This window comes from Cryptomeria japonica, chromosome 5 (genome assembly GCF_030272615.1).
Source record: "Cryptomeria japonica chromosome 5, Sugi_1.0, whole genome shotgun sequence".
In the NCBI taxonomy this organism is placed as follows: domain Eukaryota; kingdom Viridiplantae; phylum Streptophyta; class Pinopsida; order Cupressales; family Cupressaceae; genus Cryptomeria; species Cryptomeria japonica.
The window spans coordinates 366,420,479-366,441,681 of record NC_081409.1 but is presented as its reverse complement, the minus strand read 5'-3'; the positions used below and the strand labels follow the sequence as shown (position 1 = coordinate 366,441,681).

General features: G+C 37.9%; 1 protein-coding gene across 1 annotated transcript; it reads right to left on the bottom strand.

Annotated features, from left to right (window-relative positions):
• Nucleotides 1–3,128: 3,128 nt before the first annotated feature.
• On the bottom strand, nucleotides 3,129–4,813 carry LOC131034792 (abscisic acid receptor PYL4). Its single transcript, XM_057966395.2, has one exon. It carries the CDS (start codon nucleotides 4,202–4,204, stop codon nucleotides 3,590–3,592), a length of 615 nt encoding a protein of 204 aa, XP_057822378.1. The 5' UTR covers nucleotides 4,205–4,813; the 3' UTR covers nucleotides 3,129–3,589.
• Between the last annotated feature and the right edge of the window lie 16,390 nt (nucleotides 4,814–21,203).

The window sequence follows — 21,203 nt, the reverse complement described above, 5'->3', positions numbered from 1 at the left end:
TCCCCTAATTCTTGTTTCATTATGTATTTTGAACTCCATGATTCTTCAAATCTTAGATAAGATGATGAATGGGCTTGATGAATGTTACTCCACTCTTCACTTTGAATTGTGAGCTTGTCCCTTTATGTAGTTAGGTTTTTGTCCACCTCAAATGATACTGACACCCAAATGTGAAAGGAGAATGCAAGTTGTGTCATGAGAAAGCGTAAATGTTAAGATAACAATTCTATGGCCCTACTATTTTAAAGGGGAATAGTAGAACACTCAAAGCTTCATCAAAATAATGACATTGGGCCCTACTATTTTAAGGGCCGAGATCAGTAATCCCTATATCTCAACACCTCCAAGTGTCATTTCTTCCAGTTGCATTTGTCTTCAAGACAATATATTCATAAGGTTTTTGTCCACCTCAAATGATATGACACAATGTGCACCCAGATGTGAAAGGAGAATCTGAAGCTTCATTAGAATAATGGCAATGGACCCTACTATTTTAAGGGTTGAGATCCCTATATCTCAACACCTCAAAGTGTCATTTATTTCAATTGCATTTGTCTTCAAGACAATATAATTATATATTTTCACACCTTGATGATTGAAAATTATTGAACCACTCCAATAAAAAAATTTTAAGATCATCATACAAATAAAAACCAAATAAAATAGTACTTTTACATCTGCTGAGAAGAACAACAAAATGTTTATTACAATCATCATTACACCTATTTGATATGTTTTATAATTTATTTTAAAAATCAAACATCTTTACACTTTAAATAAACTTTCAAATGAACTGCCAATCGCTCATAATCAAATGAATTATTAAATTCTTTGCAAGTGAGGAAAGAAGTGAGAGTTTAGAGAGTGATGATGCAAGTGATGTTTACAATACAAGGCAAAGACCAACGGCTACATAATAATTGAAGTTTGATTAGAGGTTTGGTTTGTTTTCAACTAAATTAATAATAATTTTTTAAAATTTATTAAAAAACCCATAAACAAGCTAAAGTTTTTGTATTCTGATGTCAGCCTTTAGCCTACTAGCTGCAGTGTTGATTTTGAATTCTATTCACATGTTTCCAGTTTATTTCTATTATCTAAGTTTTGCTGGTACCACCATATCTATCGATCTGTATTGTGATCTTCTTTTGAAAAAAGCCTAAATGCACTGAATCAGTACTTGAAAATATTTAACCTGCAACCCACCCACCAACATGACAGCACTGCCCTAACCTACAGCTGCAATGACATACTCCATTGTTTAACAGTCTACATTAGCTGGATTTGGCAGAAAGGCTTAGGTAGAATCTTCACCAGGTTTTTTATTCAATGTAAATCATCAAATCTTCAATGTCAGAACCATTTCACTTGTAAATTAATGCTCTAAATATTCCCTGAAAGATAAATAGGTGGTATACTTCTTTCCTTGGCCACTCATAAGATTAAATTAAACATCTTTTTAAAGAATACTAAAGCAAAACCAATAAGTTTTTCTTATCATTCTGTAGTCCTAAAATTAATTTTATTTCCTATTCAACTAATGGTCTCTGGTATGGCATACACATAATCCCCAACAAACCCAAGTATTACCCATATGTTAACCACTGCCCAACAATAAATAAATTTGGTAAATTATCGGTGAAGAAAACCGGCAAGGTAAATGACACTGAATCCTGATGACCTATATCAGTAACAAACCCACTGTACTTGTACTTTAAGTACTCTGACTGCCATTATTCCTTTGGATTCACCAACTGCAATCTGCAACAGCAGAAGCCTGTCGTACGTTCTGATCCAAAATATTGCTGGGCTCGCAATCTCAATCCCGGTTTAATACAAATAATCCCTCATGTGAGATCCCCAATTCAACAAATTTGCCCATCTAGATAAAACATAGAAAAATCAAAGTGCAGGCATTATTGATTTCACGGAAATGATTTGATGGTAGAATGCCCACAGATTTTCTGAAATTGGAACTGCAATACAACTTTTTTTATGTTCCTCAAACAAAAGCTTTCACATAGTGAGTGCATGCTATCATAGGTTAGCTACTTCTTGTGTAGCTTTTGTCCCTTAAGAAAAACACAGCATTCATTTCAAAACAACGTACCTTTAAAATGAACAAATCAAATGTTGAAGGGATTGTACAGTAAATTTGGTCCTAATTTTAATATAAATTTTGATTATATTTTTTTATTTGATTATGTAAAAACTGAAATCAATATTTTGGAAATATTTCTTCAATTTTATATTAAGTATGATACCAAATGATGATAGGAAAATCTTTATGATATAAAATGAGGATAGAGGAAATTTTCATTATACTAGATGGAAAAAAAATGATAATCAAATTAAAAAATATGGACCATGAAAATTTCATGTCTTCTAAAAAACTCTAAGGTAATAACAATTAAAACTTAACTTTTTCTTACAAAAGTCAGGGAGAACATCATAAAAAAGCAGTATATACTTCAAATTCTCTTGTCAATATGTAAATAGTTTTCATCAATATTTTTAATCATATTTCTTCAGTCTTTAAGATTATGAAGTATGATACAAAATGATAATAGAAAAAATCTTCATGATATGATAATAGAACTATAAATTTACTTAGTCAAATAAAAAATGTAGACAATCCAATTTTTATGTCTTTTCGAGAATTCCAATATAATGATATTGAAACTTACTCTTAGAAAAACTAGGGAGAACATTAGAAAAAAAAGCAGTATATACTTCAATTCTTTTGTCAGCAGTTTATCATTACAGCTATGCTTTGCATGGGGGTGGTCCTGTTAAGTGATAAAATCTAGACTGTATATATGTTTAGTAATAAAGGTAATCTAGAATTCCAGTGCGGAGAGGGTGTTCCATAAATTAAAAAATGTAATGTAATAAACTAGTGGGTATGTAAAGCGTATAGAATGTTACAAAGAAGCATGATTGTGGTAAACAGTCAATCGCTAATCACGGGGTGCAGTAGTAATGACAAAATGGCTGTGATAATTAGATGTGCGCAGTAGTACCAACAACAATCAACCGGAAGTCTTCACATTTGACAGAAAATCTTAATTCTGTTTCCTGTTTCAGTCCATACCATATTTACCCAGAAACAAATGCAAATCAGGACGAATAATCAATGAATCTTGCGCTATAGGTATTTCCAGGAGAAAAAACACGGTATTATTGAAAATCTAATTTCAAGAAAGAAAAAAAAGAAGAAAAGTAAAATATGAGAAAGTGTGCGCTGCCATGGCAGCAGCAGAACACAGATAGAATCAATTTACTAAAATGAAATTCCAACCTGTGTCGGCCACACTCAAACATTTCAACTCCTGCTCTTCTCTTCCCCAAAAAATATCTATTTTCCTTATAAACAACATCTGCCGTATAACAATAATTATAATAATAATAAGGCGCCTATTTTTTCCCTCCAAGAAAATCGTCTCTGCTATTCCACAGCCCGCCTGTCCGAGGAACAACACAACTCCTTTTGTACAACTGTAAAAGACCACACCGAAAACGGAAACAGAAAAGGAGCAAAAAGAAGAAAGAATAGTCCCAGGACTCGATCCCTCGACCGGCGCAACAACTAGCAGCTATTATGCATCTTGAGGTGCTGTGAGATTTGCGCGAGCGAGTGCAGATTGCACTTAACAATGGTATCAATAAACAGGCACGTGTCCTCCTTAGTATTTCCATCAGGAACCTCCACAAGGTAAGACTCCACGACCACGGTGCCAGGCTGACCTTCAATAAGCGCCTCATGAAGCGTTGTCACGGACCGATAATTGTTCAGCCGGTGGTCACCGCCGACGATCCGGAAGCTGAAAATGTGGCGCTCTTCGTCAAGAATTTCAAGCCGCTCGGTGCTGGTGGCCGCAGGGAGCCCCGAAACAACCCTAACTTCTCTCAGGCACCCTACCTTCAGATCTCCATCGCCACGCAAACAACAGCTCCGCACAAAGTGCTTGTAAGCCTGCGGCTCATCGAAGCGCCGCACCACAGACCAGACAACGCTTACCGGTGCTTCGATGCGTTGCACCACAACCGACCGGCACTCGTTGCCGGACACAGCATGCGAATGGTAGCGCTCCACAACCTCCCTGAGCCGCGAATATTCTTCCTCCTCCTCCGCGCTCTTTCGCCTGACTGTAAAGTCCGGCGATCTCCAAACCTCCTGCTGCGCTTGCTGTGCGTACATCATTTCTTTATTCTACAGAAATGCTCAAACTTCCTCTCAAGGAAATCTCACTGAGAGAATCTCCCTATTCCACAGAAAAGCTCAAAGAAATCTCAATGAAAGAATATCTATTTTACAGAAAATCTCAGACTTTCTCTCAAAGAAATCTCACCGAAAGAATTTCCCTAGTCTGCAGAAAAGCTCAAACAACGAAATCTCACTGAAAGAATTTCCCTATTTTACAGAAATGCTCAAACACTGAAAGAATTCTCCGCACAACGCCGATCTAGCCTCTGCAAATTTCAATCTTCACCATCTCCCTTGGGAATGCTCAAACTTTTCTCTCTCAAGAAAAAAAAAACCTCTCTAAAACAATCCTCCAAATTCTCCACAACGCCGATCTAGCCTCTGCAAATTTCTGCCTTCTCCAAGCCTCCCGGAACCCTGGAGATCGGATGCTTCTTATTCTTTTGTCAATTCACAGAATTACATTTCCGAATCATCTACATATCCTTCTGTCTTCTCCTCACTTCTCCTCCTAATTTCCTGCTGTTAAATCGTCTCAGCCTAAAAACCCCGCATGAACATCCATATATACACATCGGCGGCCATGTGAGTGATGTATGCATCATGGGCATGCAGCATAGCAAGTTGCGTTTGTATTTTTATAATAAAATGAGCTTCTAGATTGCTCCATCCGTTTTCATGCAATAAAAAAGTACGGAAGGGAGCATGTTGCAATTTATCAAGTGGCTTATTGCCTAGCAAAGCGCCAGAATGCCCAATTGCCTTTACTTTTCTTTTATTCTACGCATAAATTTTCTTATATTTTTCCTCTTTAATTTTTTCAAGTTGCCAACTAGCCGCTTAAAGAGGGGCCCGAGACTTTTTCCGTCGGCTTGCATTTCGAAGATACCTTTGCCTTTCGTTTTCATTTTCATTTGTTTTTCCTTAATTCAAAAGAAACTTGTTTATATATCCAAGGGAACTTCGAAATGGGCCCCACATGGAGGACTTAAATTTGCAACTTGGCCCTACCTGTCACGTAATGTTTTATATGGATTATCCATTGAAGGTTGTGTCAAACATTAAAATATATTTTATATGAGATTTGTGTATTATTATAATAATTATGTAGAAATTTCGACTCTCTATCCAATATGTTTTTTTTTTTTGTTTTTTTATGTAATATAGTTTTAAATTATATTTTATTTAAAGATAATCATATAATCATCAAATTTAAATGTCATGATGTTAAATTGTTTGTGGATCTCTTTGATTTGCTTCCTTTCTTATCTAGATAGTGATTACTGTAGACACCTAAAACTTGCACAACTAATTAAATGATTTTTATTCATTTAATCATCATTTATTCGCCTATTAATTAGACTAAGGTTTAATTAATATCCCTATTCTTCCAATCAACCTATTAATCAAATTAAAGATTTGGTTAAAATCCATTTCTTCTAGCTTAACCTATTAATTAAACTAAGGTTTGATTAAGTACCTTTTAGCCATTTAATTGAATAAATCTTATTTATTTAATTAAAATCCCTTTTCCCTTTTAATTGAATTGACATTTGATCAAAACCCCTTTGCATTCAAATAAGTCATTATTTATTTGTGAATAGTCCCCCCACTTGCAAAATCCTCCAAATGCAAGTTGCACCCCTTTTGGCTAAAATAAATCTTTTATTTTATCTAAAAATGCCTATTTGCTTCCACTTGCATTTTCCTACATTTTCCATTAGCATGCTAATGTTCTTCTACAACCCCTCTAACCCCTCATTAATTAACCTAAATTCTTCTAATCTTGTCACATCCCTAAAATTAGGGGAGTCACTTCTCCAAATTTGGGGAAAGCCTTCAAAATGTGTTGAAGACTCTACCTTCTTCAACAAGTTAACTTGTTGAGTCTTCCAAACTTGTAAGGTTATCTAACTTTCAACAAGTTAACCTCCAAAGTCTTCAAAGAGCATTTAATGTCTCTTACAAGACATTATCCTAGCCTATGATGGTTGTCCCTTTGGCCATCCCTCAATTTTGCACAAGAGCTTACCTCTTGGACAATAGCATGCTCCCTTGGATAATAACATTATCCAATGATGTCATCTCTTGAGGTTACCCCTAATGCTTACTTAGCATCCTCTCAAGCCATCTCAAGGTGACATTTGTCAACTTGGGATTGGATTGAATCCCCCTCGTGGATTGATAACTTTCAATCCTGGTCCTTGTTAAGATTGCTCAATCTTGGCCATCCATTTCTCTATTTTCTCTATAAATAGAGCCCATTTCTTCAATCTAAGGATCCATCATCTTTTGCATCCATATTATAGTTATTTTGTTGTGCAGGTTATCAAGGAGCTCCAATTGTTCATCTTCAAGCATCTAGGCCATCCTAATTGCATCATAGCTTAGATTATATCATGTTTTAGATTATCATCTAGCTTAATTTCATATCAATTCCATAGCATTCTCATATCTCATCTTCATCTTAGCTTAATTACATCACTTAATCTTTCAATTTAGAAATACACCTCCATCTTGTATATCATATCAATAGTTTTTCATCTAATCACTAGGATCTTAGTTGCATCCATTTTGATCCTAGATCATTCTTCATCTCTCGTTCTTTAGGTTGACATATTAAAGATCAAGTGCTCTTCCAAGCTGAGAGCCACCTTGAATCTTGAAGATCCTTGGAGATAGAGGACCATGAGACGGTTTTGAGCAATTTGATTTGATGAACATGTTTTCTTCATTTAAATTTCTTGATGTAATGTTTCATGGGTGCATTTGATGTTTCTTTATTGCCTTGCAGGCCTCCAACAAATCAGGTGCACATTTTTGGCACCCATCGTGGGGTTTGACCCCTAAATTTACCAAAAAATTTAACATTTTTGCTTATGTCCGGCCAACAAAATTTCCAGAATCTTTTAGCGCATACGTGGTACGCTGCAGTGCATTCGACCTTTGTTTTAATGCATTTGACCTCTGTTTTAGCGCGTTTGACCTTTGTTTTAGCGCATTTGACCTCTGTTTTAGTGCATACGTTTACTATTCCAGCACATTTGTAGCACGACATAGCGCATTGACTGTCTATTTTAGCGCATTTGCTTCTTCTATCTTTTTCTGGCTTCTGACAGTTTAGCACATTTGCAGTTTCTTCTAGCGCATTTGAAAAGTGCATACTGTTCTAGTGCATTCAAAGTACGATTTAGCACATTTGTCACAGAGGCAAAAATTTTGTAATCCATTTGGCAAATCAGGCTTGTCTAGCCCACCAAGTGATTAAGATTTTCACTAACTTTTTTTTTGTAGGTTTCTAACAAATTCTTGCAGGTTGGAGAAATTAAAATAGGATTTTGATTTCTTTTTAGCTTTTTCAAAGTTGGTTAAAAGGAATTCATATTTCTTTTTGGTAAAAAGAACCTCACAATTTTGTTTTGGTGCTTTAAAATGAATCAAACTTGTTTTTGGGAATAAAAAGAACATCACTTGCAAGGGTTAAAAGAACCACAAACTCAAATTTCTCATTCTTGTAAGTCAGTAGCAAAACACTTCAAATTTGGGCTTAAAATGAACAAATCCTTCATTTCTTGCGAAGGTAAAATTCACAATTAACCCTTTATTTGCAAGTTAAAAAGAACAATCAACTTGTTCCTTTTGCAAATAGATTTACTTTATAGCAACGTGCTTTCATTTTGTTGACCAAGATTTCCAATTCTTAGTTTAAAAAATAATTGCTATGTGGGACTAAAATAAACACCATGTTTGATTGGAGCAACATCTCCAATTAGGACTTAGAAAATAATTGCTTTGAAAAGGTAAAAAGAACATTGTATGCTTTGTCTTGAGTGGTAGGTATATGCTCTCCCCTTAATTGGGTGACCAAAAAGTCAAACCCACTCTTTTCATGCTTTATTTACTTTCAAATATTTAAAACCTTTAGAGGGTCTACCTTCCCGAAGCCTTGAGGGGGCTAGTGAGAAGGGTATGTTGGCATTGTGTTGTCATTATTGTCAACCGATATGGGATGACTACCGACACGAGAGATGCATGTGAAACACTGTCAAGGAGGAGTATATGTTGAGATATCTTGGATATCATCTTGTGTTGCAGAACACCGGTAAGGTAAGGAAGATGACCTCGGGAGTCACCAGTACACGAGTTAGTGTCTGACTTGTGTGGATGAGATGGTAAGGTGTTCAATACCGGTACACTGTAACACCGGTAAGGAAAGGATGTCAACTGGTAAGTGACATATTGACATGTGGAATTTAGATCAACCAAGTGAGTGGTTGTCAGCCTGCAAAGGTCATGACCAGTGTACAAGTAGGATGGGAAAGGTGTTTGAGCAGTTGTTTGTGATGAAGAGGAAGAATGTTACCTGAATCACATCAACACTGGAGGAGAAGAATGAACAGGGATTATGTTGTAAGGTTGCAGGAGAACAGGACTCCCACCTAATGAAGATGCAGTCACCATATGAAGAGATCACTGACAGTGAATGTGCCCACACCGGATCACATGTGCCTATTTGAAGAAATGCTACACAAATAGGGATGTCACATGAGTACACTGCAGGATATAGAAGACAAGGTGCCACTCCACCGGTAAAGGAAACTTATCTCCTATGATGCATTGTGTGCATCATAGTTTTGTGAGATAAGGAAGTTGAGGGAATGCCTTAAGTGCATGAGATCAGGGTTATGCACTGGACCGATAGAAAAGGCACGTTGAGATGCCAGTACAGAAGAAGAGTGATGTGTTTGTCATCTTGACAAACTAGTTGTGATATGGTCTGAGCTGATCAAGGAGAAGGCAAGGCTAAGCAGATGCAAATAGAGGAATGTGGCCTGACTGAAGAATGTGTCTGGTGAAGGTTGATGACAAAGTGTCATCAAGAGTGTTTACTAGTATGTAAGTCAATCGGTAATATGGACAAGGTGAAGATGAAGAAGACTCCCCATCCAATGAAGATGTACATAAGGAAGGTTAGCAAGAGTGCTGACCGACTCCACCAGAATAGAAGCAGAGTGCAAGGCTGATGGTAGATCAAGTTGAGGGTTTAACTGACAGGGTTAGTAAACCGACAAAGAAGAGATACTGGTAGAGTGTTTGGTCAGTGATCCTATCTGGAGCGACATGAAGAGCCAAGCTAGTAGATGGTCAACATGGATGCCACTTGGAGTCAAGGTGGCGAACTTGCATTTGGATAAAGATGGAATGTACACTGACATGGTAGTTGCAGGGTTGGTCAACATTGATGGAAGGTCCCACAAATCACGGGCCTGTTGTAGAGTTGTTGCAGAGGTTTGCAGCTCGAGGTCTAGAGGACAACTGAGAGACAGATAAGAGTGATTGAGGAGATTGAGGCAGATGAAAGAAACAACAAGACCAATGTTGGTGTGACCAAGAAATCAGTCGATAAGGGAAAAACCAGATCTCAAAAGATGAAAGACGTGATCAAGAATGTGAGTTAATGGTGAAAGTGTATAAATGGATGTCAGGGAGATCAGATCAAACAAGATCTAATTGGATTTGGTTTGCCTCGAGGGTGATGAGGAAACCCTAACTCCCTATAATTTGAATTGGCTTTTGGCGAGAAAACAAATCTATAAATTTGAAGGCCAAAGACATTGTTAGTTGTTGTTGAATAGAAGAAATACATTGTGCTATTACGAAGTGATTAAGTGTTGCTTCTTCACATGAGAGAAAATCAGCCAAATGCTTAGAAAGTATCTGAGAAAAGAGGGAGAGTGAAATGCAGAACTGATAGTGGTGATACCGGTAGAAAAAAAGTGAAGAGAGCTGCAGAGAAGGCAGACAATGGACCAGTAGAGTTTAGCACTGGTAAAGTGCAAAGTAGTGAGGAATAGATCCTGCAGAGAAGAAGAGTAGAAGAGGTGTACTAGTAGGGTTGTTGGCAGTAGAGCAACAGAAGAGTGAGTCAGTGTAGCAGAGAAGGTATCTCACCAATAGAGTAAGGTATAAGAAATGGTTGCAAGATTCACTTGTAACAAGACAACTACTTTTGTATTTGATGTTTTTTATTATGACCACTAAGTTGTAGCTTGGTGCAGGGGTTGTAGCTCCTTGGGTTGGTGCCCTAAATCAGGGGTTGGTGCTCGTTGAGTTGGTGCCCTAAACATTGTAACAGAGTTTTCATTGTGAGGCTGGATTGGATTAGAAGTCTCCAGCAGCACTGCTCACTGAGGTTTTTCCCATCTTGGGTTTTCCTCGTATATATTGGTGTTATGTGATGTCCCTTGTGTGATTGCATTTGTGTTGGTCTCCCCACTAACCGGTAAGTCTGCATTGAGTTATATCTATTAACTGGTATGCTCACATAGGATAGCTAAAGGGAAAGTTTGAGAACCACTGATTCACCCCCTCCCCCTCTCAGTGGTGCATTGTGTCTAACAATTGGTATTAGAGCCTAGGTTCCTAGCTAGACGAGCTTTCTCCAACTTGGGTAGATTTCGGCTTAAGGACACAATGGTCTGTTTAGTGTCAATCCCTGCTCCTGTGTTTGATGTTCAAACTATTCTATTTGGAGTAGCAGAATGGAAGTCTTCCTATCCTCTTTAGGGTTTGATGTATGGATGTCAGTAGTTGATGGTCTCCCTAGAAATGTCAGTCTTCCTACCGGATCTGTAGAAGAAAGAAGAAACCAGTGCAATGAAGAATCCATGAAGGCTATTTTCAGTTGACTCACCAGCAATGTCTCCTCACAGGTGGACATGTAAAACAACAAAGAGATTATGGGAAAGATTTAAGAAGCTCTATGGAAATGAGCCCACCACTGCAAAACCAGCATGTGAAGGAAAAATGAGAAATACATCTCATATTTATAAGGATGATGAAGATAGATCTACTAGTAGCAATAGTAGTGATGAAGAAGGAACCCACCTCTTCGTGGCTCAAGAATTTGAAGAAGAGGAGCACACATCTAAAAGTGATAGGGCAAATTGTTCCCATCGACAAGATGTGTTTGGCAGTGATGATGAGGAAGGAGACAAGGAAGATATATCTAGCCATAAAGATCTATTTGATAGTGAAGGGGAAGAAGAAGATGCAAAAGTAGATCTTGAGTGTGAACTGGTAAGTGCTCTAGAAGAGCTTCAAAATGTTAGAAATGATTTTAAGATCTGCAAAAGATCAGTTCATGAAGACTGCAATCAGTTGAGAACCTGCCTTGATGTGTCAAACCAAAAGGTTGGCTTATTGACCTCTCAACTAGAAGAGACAAAAATATTGACTGATGATTTGAAATTAGTCTTGGAATCCAAGGAAAGTGAAAGGGAGAGCCTAAGAAATGAATACAAGCTATTCAAGAATGCTGCTATAGTAGAGCAGAACCGACTGACAAAATGCCTTGAAGAATCTGAGAAATGCATCTCAGAGTTGAAGTCTCGGGCAAAGAACACCAAGGAGTGCCCGTGTGAAGATCTAGCATCTAGGCTAGAAGTAAAGAATGAAGAATATCTGCAGCTGGTTGGAGAAATGGAGATTCTCCGAATTGACCTTGAGAAGTGTAAGGATGAGCTCAAGGCAAGAACTTAGTTTGATGGCAGTAGTGATGCCTTGGACAAGATTTTGAAGAAGAAGAAGCATGCCAAGGATACTGAAGGGTTAGGAAGTGGTGCCAGTGAATGCTCTACCAACAAGAATGTCCCCCACAATGACATTCAGTTTGTCTCCTCAAGTGGAGAGAACAAGGGACAAACCTTCACAGTGAGAAATTCTCCCTGAAAGAAGGTTGATCTAAACACAACCAAAGAGGACTTGCATATATAAAAGAAGATCGGTGCTGCAAGAAGAAGGAACAATGCAGATCCCAAAGGTAAAGGGAAAATGGGAGAAGACAACTTCACCGAAAGCAGGAAGATGAGGAAGCAGCAAAGAAGACCCTCTACCGATAGAGGACAAAGAAATGCTACCACCCACAAGGTGAAGCAAGTGTGGTAGAAGAAGAGATCAGATGGAAGAGCTATACAAAATGGACAACCAAGGATCCATTCTCAATGAAGGAGAAATGGAGATACAAAACTGGTAAGATTCCCCCATGCATGGCAAAATAAATTTGTAAGTCATATGCCATCCTTTATTGGTTACTAATTTGCATGTAATGCTTATGGCCATAGGGCAGAGGAATGCAGAAAGAGATCTAGAAAGGATAATGTAGGATCTCATAGAAATCATGCTTATGAGCAAAATGCATCTAGGAGTAGATACATGCATGTCCTCTCTCCTGGTTATGCAAATGTTGTTTGTCATAACTGCAATGTTTTTGGCCATAGAGAGTTTGTGTGCAAGAAAATGAACCTACAGTCACACGGAGGCCATTACAACAACTATGCTCTATAGAAAAGTGGATACAAAGAATATGGAAGTTAGAGACCTGCATGGAACGAAAGGAGGAATGTCCCTGCAGGAGCAAGAGGTCCACTAATTCCAATTGCTAGTCACAACAACATGACCAAGAGAAGATGGTCAAATAGGTATGTCAAGAGATTCCCCAATCATGAAGTTGGGATGGATGTTGTGTGCTACTATAACACTAATTATAGCTGTGATGGAGAATCAGGAAATGGAAGGACCCATCAGCAGAAGAAGGAAAGACCTTCTCCCAAGCCTAAAAATGAGAGGAAGAATGAGACAAAGCAGGTATGGAGAAAGAAGACCATGGACCGACACTGTGCACTCATTGCACAGGTGATGTCTCTTAAGGCCTAAAGGAGATGAAGGACCTCAAGGGGAGTAGTACATTGAACTTATCATTCACCCCCTCAGTGATGAAGGCAACATGGAATGACATGTTGTTGCCGGTATGAAGAATGAAAATGAAAAGATAAGTGTGTGTAGAGGCTTCCTTGACTACACACCTATAGATGAATGTTGGATCACTACTGATGTGTCTGTGCATGACAAGATAACAATTGGAATCAGATACATGGTGACACAAGGTGTTAGGAGTCACAGGAAGGTGCTCTGGTAGTGATAATGGACCAGTACAAGAAAATTGGTATGTGCAGATTGTTACCAGTATGACTACTAGTAGGTACTTGCAGGTTATGTAAGACAATGAGGTTGGAGATCATTGCAATAGCCCCAGTAGCATGGAGTGAAGTTATGTCTCAGGTGGTGTTGATGAAGACCTAAATGACATGAGTGGGCCTGGTTGTTGATCATGCAGGCTTGCATATCTTTGGGCTAACTAGTTTATTTTATGGCATGATGATGTCATTGTACGACATTGTGTGAATTCAGGATCATGTCATAGGTTGTGGTGGATACAATGGAACTGAAGGATCACCATATGATCATATATGCACAACTCAACCTATATATGGTGAAGATTGGAGTCCTAATATTGGACTTGACCAGTGATGAGAACCTGAGACGTGTGACTTAGGGGGAGTTCAAGTGCTCATGATGCAGAGTCGGTATGCTTGAACTGATAAGGATATTGATTGCCCAAACTATAGATGATGGAAATTGCAGCAGGGATACCCAGGAGAATTTCATGGTTATGGCTATCTACCTATCTTCTGGTTGGTTGTATTCATGGTACAATCACATTTGATTCTAAAGAAGTTTGGGATCAAACAGGAGGTGTTGCAGGTTGACCGACAGGTGAGTAGTGTTTACTGGCTCATCCCTCTGAAATTGACTAGTGTAAAAAATGGTACAGATTTTACATGCTCAATTGGTGTCATTTGATGGTGAATCCTCCATCTCAAGTGTTGTGACTTGAGAAAATGTAACAGAATGTAACAATTGGTATCAAAGGAGGAGAAACATATGGTAAAGAAAAGGGGGAGAAACAATTATGTCAGTGACCGGTAAATATAGGAAGAAATGATCTCCTGACAGTGCCCTTTGTCATTGTCATCAAAGGAGGAGAAGAATGATTGTAGTATACTGCATATTACATGTGTGAGAATCCATGGATCACATAAAGGGGGAGAAGGATTATGTAGTATGCCGAATACTACAAGAGTTGGCATCAATGCCAAAGGGGGATATTGTTGGCATTGTGTTGTCATTGATGTCAACCGGTATGGGATGACTACCGGCATGAGAGATGTATGTGCAACACTGTCAAGGAGGAGTACAGGTTGAGATATCTTAGATATCAACTTGTGTTGCAGAACATCGGTAAGGTAAGGAAGATGACCTCAGGAGTCACCAGTACACGAGTTAGTGCCTGACTTGTGTGGATGAGATGGTAAGGTGATCAATATCGGTACACTATATCACTAGTAAGGAAAGGATGTCAACTAGTAAGTGACGTATTGACATGGGGAAGTCAGATCAACCAAGTGAGTGGTTGTCATCCTATAAAGGCAATGACCAGTGTACAAGCAGGATGGCCAAGGTGTTTGAGCACTTGTTTTTGATGAAGAGGTAGAATGTTACCTAAATCACATCAACACTGGAGGAGAAGAATGAACATGTATTATGTTGTAAGGTTGCATGACAACAAGACTCCCACCTGATGAAGATGCAGTCACCATATGAAGAGATGACTAATAGTGAATGTGCTCACACCGGATCACATGTGCATGTTTGAAGAAATGCTGCACAAACAGGGATGTCACATGACTACACTGCAGGATGTAGAAGACAAGGTGCCACTCCACTGGTAAATGGAACTTATCTCCTATGATGCATTGTGTTCATCATAGTTTTGTGAGATAAGGAAGTTGAGGGAATGCCTTAAGTGCATGAGATTAGGGTTATGCACTGGACCAACATAAAAGTCATTATGAGATGCCAGTACAGAAGAAGAGTGATGTGTTTGTCATCTTGACAAACTAGTTGTGATATGGTCTGAGATGATCAAGGAGAAGGGAAGGCTGAGCAAATGCAAATAGAGGAATGTGGCATGATTGAAGATGGTGTCTAGTGAAGGATGATGCCAGAGTGTCATCAAGAGTGTTTACCAGTATGTAAGTCAATCGGTAATATGGACAAGGTGAAGATGAAGAAGAATCCCCAGCTAATGAAGATGTACATAAGGAATCTTAGCAAGAGTGTTGACTGACTCCATGGGAATAGAAGTAGATTGCAAGGCTGGTGGAAGACCAGGTTGAGGGTTTAACCGACAGGGTTTGTAAACCGACAGAGAAGAGATACCGGTAGAGTATTTGGTTGGTGATCCTATCTGGACCGACATGAAGATCCAAGCTGGTAGATGGCCGACATGGATGCCACTTGGAGTCAAGGTGGTGAACTTGCATTTGGATAAAGATGAAATGTACATCGATAGTGTAGTTGCAGGGTTGGTCGACATTGATGGAAGGTCCCACAAATCATGGGACCTGTTGTAGAGCTATTGCAGAGGTTTGTGGCTCGAGGTCTGGAGGACAACTGAGAGACAAATAAGAGTGATTGAGGAGATTGAGGCAGATGAAAGAAACAACAAGACCAATCTTTATTTGTGACCAAGAAATCAGTCGATAAGGGAAAAACCAGATCGCAAAAGATGAAAGATGTGATCAAGAAGGTGAGTTAATGGTGGAAGTGTACAGATGGATGTCAGGGAGATCAAATCAAGCAAGATCTGATTGGATTTGGTTTGCCTTGAGGGTGATGAGGAAGCCCTAACTGCCTAGAATTTGAATTGGCTTTTGGCAAGAAAATAAGTCTATAAATTTGAAGGCCGAAGACATTGTTAGTTGTTGCTGAATAGAAGAAATATATTGTGCTATTGCGAAGTGATTAAATGTTACTTCTGCACATGAGAGAAAATCAGCCAAGTGCTTAGAAAGTATCTGAGAAAAGAGGGAGAGTGAAAAGCAGAACTGACAGTGATGATACTTGCAGAGCAAAAGTGAAGAGAGCCGCAGAGAAGGCAGACAATGGACTGGTAGAGTTTAGCACTAGTAAAGTGTAGAGAAGTGAGCAATAGATCCTGTAGAGAAGAAGAGTAGAAGAGGTGTATTGGTAGGTTTTACCGGCAGTAGAGAAGTAGGTGAAAGCAGCAAAAGAGTGAGTTGGTGTAGCAGAGAAGGTATCTCACTGATAGAGTAAGGTATAAGAAATTGTTGCAATATTCACTTGTAACAAGACAACTACTTTTTTATTTGATATTTTTATTGTGACTACTAAGTTGTAGCTCGATGGAGGGGTTGTAGCTCCTTGGGTTGGTGCCCTAAATCAGGGGTTGGTTCTCCTTGGGTTGGCTCCCTAAACATTGTAACAGAGTTTTCATTGTGAGGCTGGATTGGAGTAGTAGTCTCTAGCAGTACTGCTCACCGAGGTTTTTCCCATCTTGGGTTTTCCTCGTATATATTAGTGTTATGTGATGTCCCTTGTGTGATTGCATTTGTGTTGGTCTCCCTACTAACCAGTAAGTCTGCATTGAGTTGGATCTATTAACTGGTATGCTCACATAGGATAGCTAAAGGGAAAAGTTTGAGAACCATTGATTCAACCCCTCCCCCTCTCAGTGGTGCATTGTGTCTAACAAGGTATGACCCAAGTGGGCAATGACTAAAGCCAATTTTATGAACCCATTATAATCAAATGTGGAAGCTGATGAAAATACCCTCCAACGGTAGTGTATATGTGATAGCCTTCCCCTAGTATCCTTGTGATGCGAAAAGCCTTTATTCTAAAGGTTGGGAAGCCTCTTAATTGAGTTTATCATTTTTTGCACCGAATGGAACCTTTACTACGAACCATAGAAGTAGAAACCTTGATTCAAGTCAGTTGCCATACATTGGCAATATCATAGTGCAAGGGTGGGGAAGAATCTTCCCCCAAGATCACTCACCATACATCTCCCAAGATAACTATTCAATTGAGGATTAATCCTCTTTGAGTTAATTTCTAGAAAAAGACAAAAAAAAGGGCACCCTCTAGGGGGTGACATGGTTGTTTGAGCTGAAGGAGTATCAAGTTATGGGCTATGATATTATCAATTACCCTTGAATAAAGATTCTACTTGGTGTGTCTTATTTGTATCCAAACCAATGAAAAACATTGGAGATTTGAACACATCCTCAAAAGAACATACACTAAATGTTTAGCATTAGGATGACCATTGTCTTCATGTGTGCTATGTATTCTTGTCATAAATTTTAAAACATCTTGCAAAAATATCAATCAATCAACTCAAAAATTAGTTCAAACAAGGAGAAACCATAAGTGGAGAAGATTTTCAAATCTAACAAAGAACCTTTTGAGGCACTGGTTATAAAATTTTCAACTATATTTAGGCAATACTTTCATCCAACAATATTAGAGGAGTATCAAACCAAGTGATCAAAAAGTTATCATCCAACTATCTCAACAACAATACCTAGCTAGGTATTCAAGTTTGTCAAATTTGTTTTCCATATCGGGAAACTTGATCCATATCATTTGACATACTTTGTCATAGAGGCCTATCAAACAAACCCTCTATTTGGACTAGTAAGCTTGAGTATCAAAACGAAGTATCCATATCAACCAACATCAAATTTTTGATCATTTGTATGACCACTCCCCATATTTTGAGAAGAAGTCTTCATCAAAAGACTAAGTTGAAGAAGAGACAACATAGTCCTAGGGATCTTATCAAGAGCAGAAAGTTTATCTACATTAACCATCACCTCTTTGTATCAATCATATTTTCTTACGTTAAATGCGATTATATCTTCAAGGAAAAACCAATGAGTTTTATGAAGAGCCTTTGAGAAGTAGAGCTTTTACTCAAAAGTAAACATTCAACCAACATCTTAACAAAGGGGGAAAAATCAATCCCGCCTTCTTTCCAAACATTTGCATCACTTACAACGAAGATCGACCCGAACCACCAACTCCACCAAGAGAGGAAGAAATATCAACCCCGCTAAGAGAAGCAGAATTCACTTATTTAGAAGTATATTAATGCCCATTGTCACTCGATCTCAAAGAAACAAAGAGTGGGACCCACGTCCAGAATCAAGCATGAGTTGTATGGAGTCCAATCCTTTCTATGAATACACAAATATTTGGGAAGAGGAGATCACCGAGCATCTCATCCTACAATGCCAAAAAAATGCTACCTTCCAAAAGCTCATGGAAAGGCTTATAGAATCAAATAAACAAAAATACCTCCTCATGCTAAATAGTAAAGGAGTCAATATTCCCGAGGATTTTGACATGGAGAATTCAAGGAATACCAATGAAAGAATCCCAAGAACAAGGGAAAGGACGTACATGTTCAATACTCAGGATCAAGAGCACTTGGGGGGAGATGACACCCATGACCAAGACAATACCCGTGATTGAGATGATACCCGTAATTATGACAACATTAGTGAACAAGGGGATGCCCATCATTGAAGGTTCAACGAAGAAAATGTTCCCTTAGCCAACATCACACAAAAGAACAAGTATCCGCACACCCGCATGAGCTACAACATACTCATTAGTGTATGGATCAGAAGCTATCCTACCTATTGAGGTAGAAATTCTATCGCTCAAGGTACCATTGAAAGGCCTCATTCTAGATGAAGAGTATTGGGTCAACAAACTTCAAGAGCTAGATCTGCTAGATGAATGCTGAAAATGTGCCTTTGATCATCTCAAGGCATATCAACAATGGATGTGCCAAAGCTACAATCACAAGGCTATACCAAGGGCATTCAAAATTGGTGACCTAGTCCTAAAAGAAAATCCCCAAAATCAACAAGATCAGGAAAAGAAGGGGAAATTTGAACCTAAATGGTTGGGACCCTTTTTCGTCATATCAGCTTATGGATCAGGGGCATATTAGTTATCAATTTCAAAAGGGGACATGCTTGACGATCCAACCAACAACATTCATCTGAAGAAATTCTACACTTGAGTCGTCCAATGCACAGATCAGGCAAAAAAGAAAAAAAGAAAAAAATTATAAAAAAAGTATCACTAGGGTGAAAACATGGTAAACAAGTGCCTTTGTGGCACAAAAAAAAAAAAATCAAGAAAAATACAAAAAAAAAATGAAAAACAAATAAAAAAGTGCAATAAAAATAAGTGGTGAAAACCTGGCAACAAGAGTTATTTATGATAGAGAAGCTCCTCTATCTATCAGTACTTGTATCATATCTTTGGCTCCATCTGGTCTAAGCTAACAGCCATCACATAACACTTATGCACACAACATTATCCCAAACATACTTAGCGTAGTCATTGTCCTTGATTATCTGAATCAGTTATCTAAATCATATCCCACCATGGTTTGGTGATTAGTGTACATTTCCATATCGAAGGAGTATTGACAGCAAGGGGCCAATCCTGACCTTGTTGGGGACATTTCACCTTGTGGGTTTAGACAACAGACCAAACATGTAGTAAGACAACAAGGATCATAACAATTGACAATGAACATAGCAACATGAGATAACAACCATCAAGGATAGACATCAAGGACTTGAACTAATTTCAACTGAACAAAAGATCTATTTGCAAGATGTTTTATTCGACAAGAATATATTTTAGATAGCATGCATGGTTACTTATGGTTGATTTTTGCTTATCGTATCTCCTAAGAAACTCAAGGATGTCTTCAAGACTAGAGAAGCAAGGAAGGAATGTGATGTTTTCTTGTTTTGTTGTTTGGGAGTGAAGCCTTCTACTATGCAAATTTGTCTTACGACGTGATCAAACAACATATCACTGAGGTCATTTCGGGTTTGTATTGGACTAAGTCTAACTCTTGTATGTTTTCTGCAAGCAACACTTAGGCAGTCTTGGTTCAATTATACCTCGATGCTTGTGTCATCTTGCAATATCAAAATCCATGTAAGTTATACTCAGGTCATTATGGTTCAATTATACCATGATGTTTGTATCAACTTTCAACAAATCAAGGCTCAATGATGAAAAAAAAGGGAAGAACTAGCAATTTGATCAAAACAGATGGCAACATTGAGAACGAAAATGCATATTAAGCTTTGCATTAGTTGCATTATCATTATCATTTTAATCTGCATTTAGTTGCATCTCCATGTGTATTATCATTATCATGATAAGGTTGCATTTAGATTTCATTCGCATTATCATTTTCATATCATGTTAAGGTTGCATTTAGGTGCATTATCATTATCATTTTCATATCATGTTAAGGTTGCATTAGATTACATTCCCATAGCTCATTTCATATCATTTTATGAGTGCATTAGTTGCGTTATCATATTAACCATTTCATTAGTTGCATTTCCACACATATCATTTTCAAGATACATCTCATATCATTATCATTACCATTTTCATTTCACATCTCATTTTCAAGATACATCTCATATTATTATCATTACCATTTTTAGTTTACATCTTATTTTCAAGATACATCTCATATCATTATCATTATCATTATCATTTTCTTTTTACATCTCATTTTCAAGATACATTTCACATCATATCATATCCTAGTCAAATTGCATTTAGATGCATCATTATTATAATCTCATATCAAAGTACATTTACATACATAAGCATTTCCATATCATATCAAAAACATTTTGCATGTTAAACGACATCATCAAAAGTATACAAAAAGCACAAAAACATGTTAAATGCATTCACATATTCATCCATGTACATGCATGCATTGCATCTAGCAACACAATAAAAGGCATACATTCAACATATCACTTGTAAACACAAATAGTTAGGCATGGTCATCAAAACATATTAAGCATACCACCTTCAAAACATATGGATCATAGCATCACATCATCACACACATCACATAGGCAATCATCTGTATTATCCAAGCAAAATTCATATAGCTCATCAAATGCAGACATCCATAACATATAGAAGCATATCTAGTATCATATCATCATGCACATGTGTGACCCATGTTGACCCAAAGGAAAATCAGAGATATAAGTCAAAACGAATCATCAGTGAAATAATAAATGTCCAAAGTCCCTAGATATCACATCAATAAAAAATTCCATGAATCAAGAGACATCAACATCTATCAATGAATCAATGTGTATCATATCAAATCGGTCAATCAAAATGCAACAATTTACATATCGAGGGAATC

Coding starts and splice junctions, on each gene's coding strand:
- LOC131034792 (XM_057966395.2), bottom strand. CDS start 4,204: ATGATGTACGCACAGCAAGCGCAGCAGGAGGTTTGGAGATCGCCGGAC.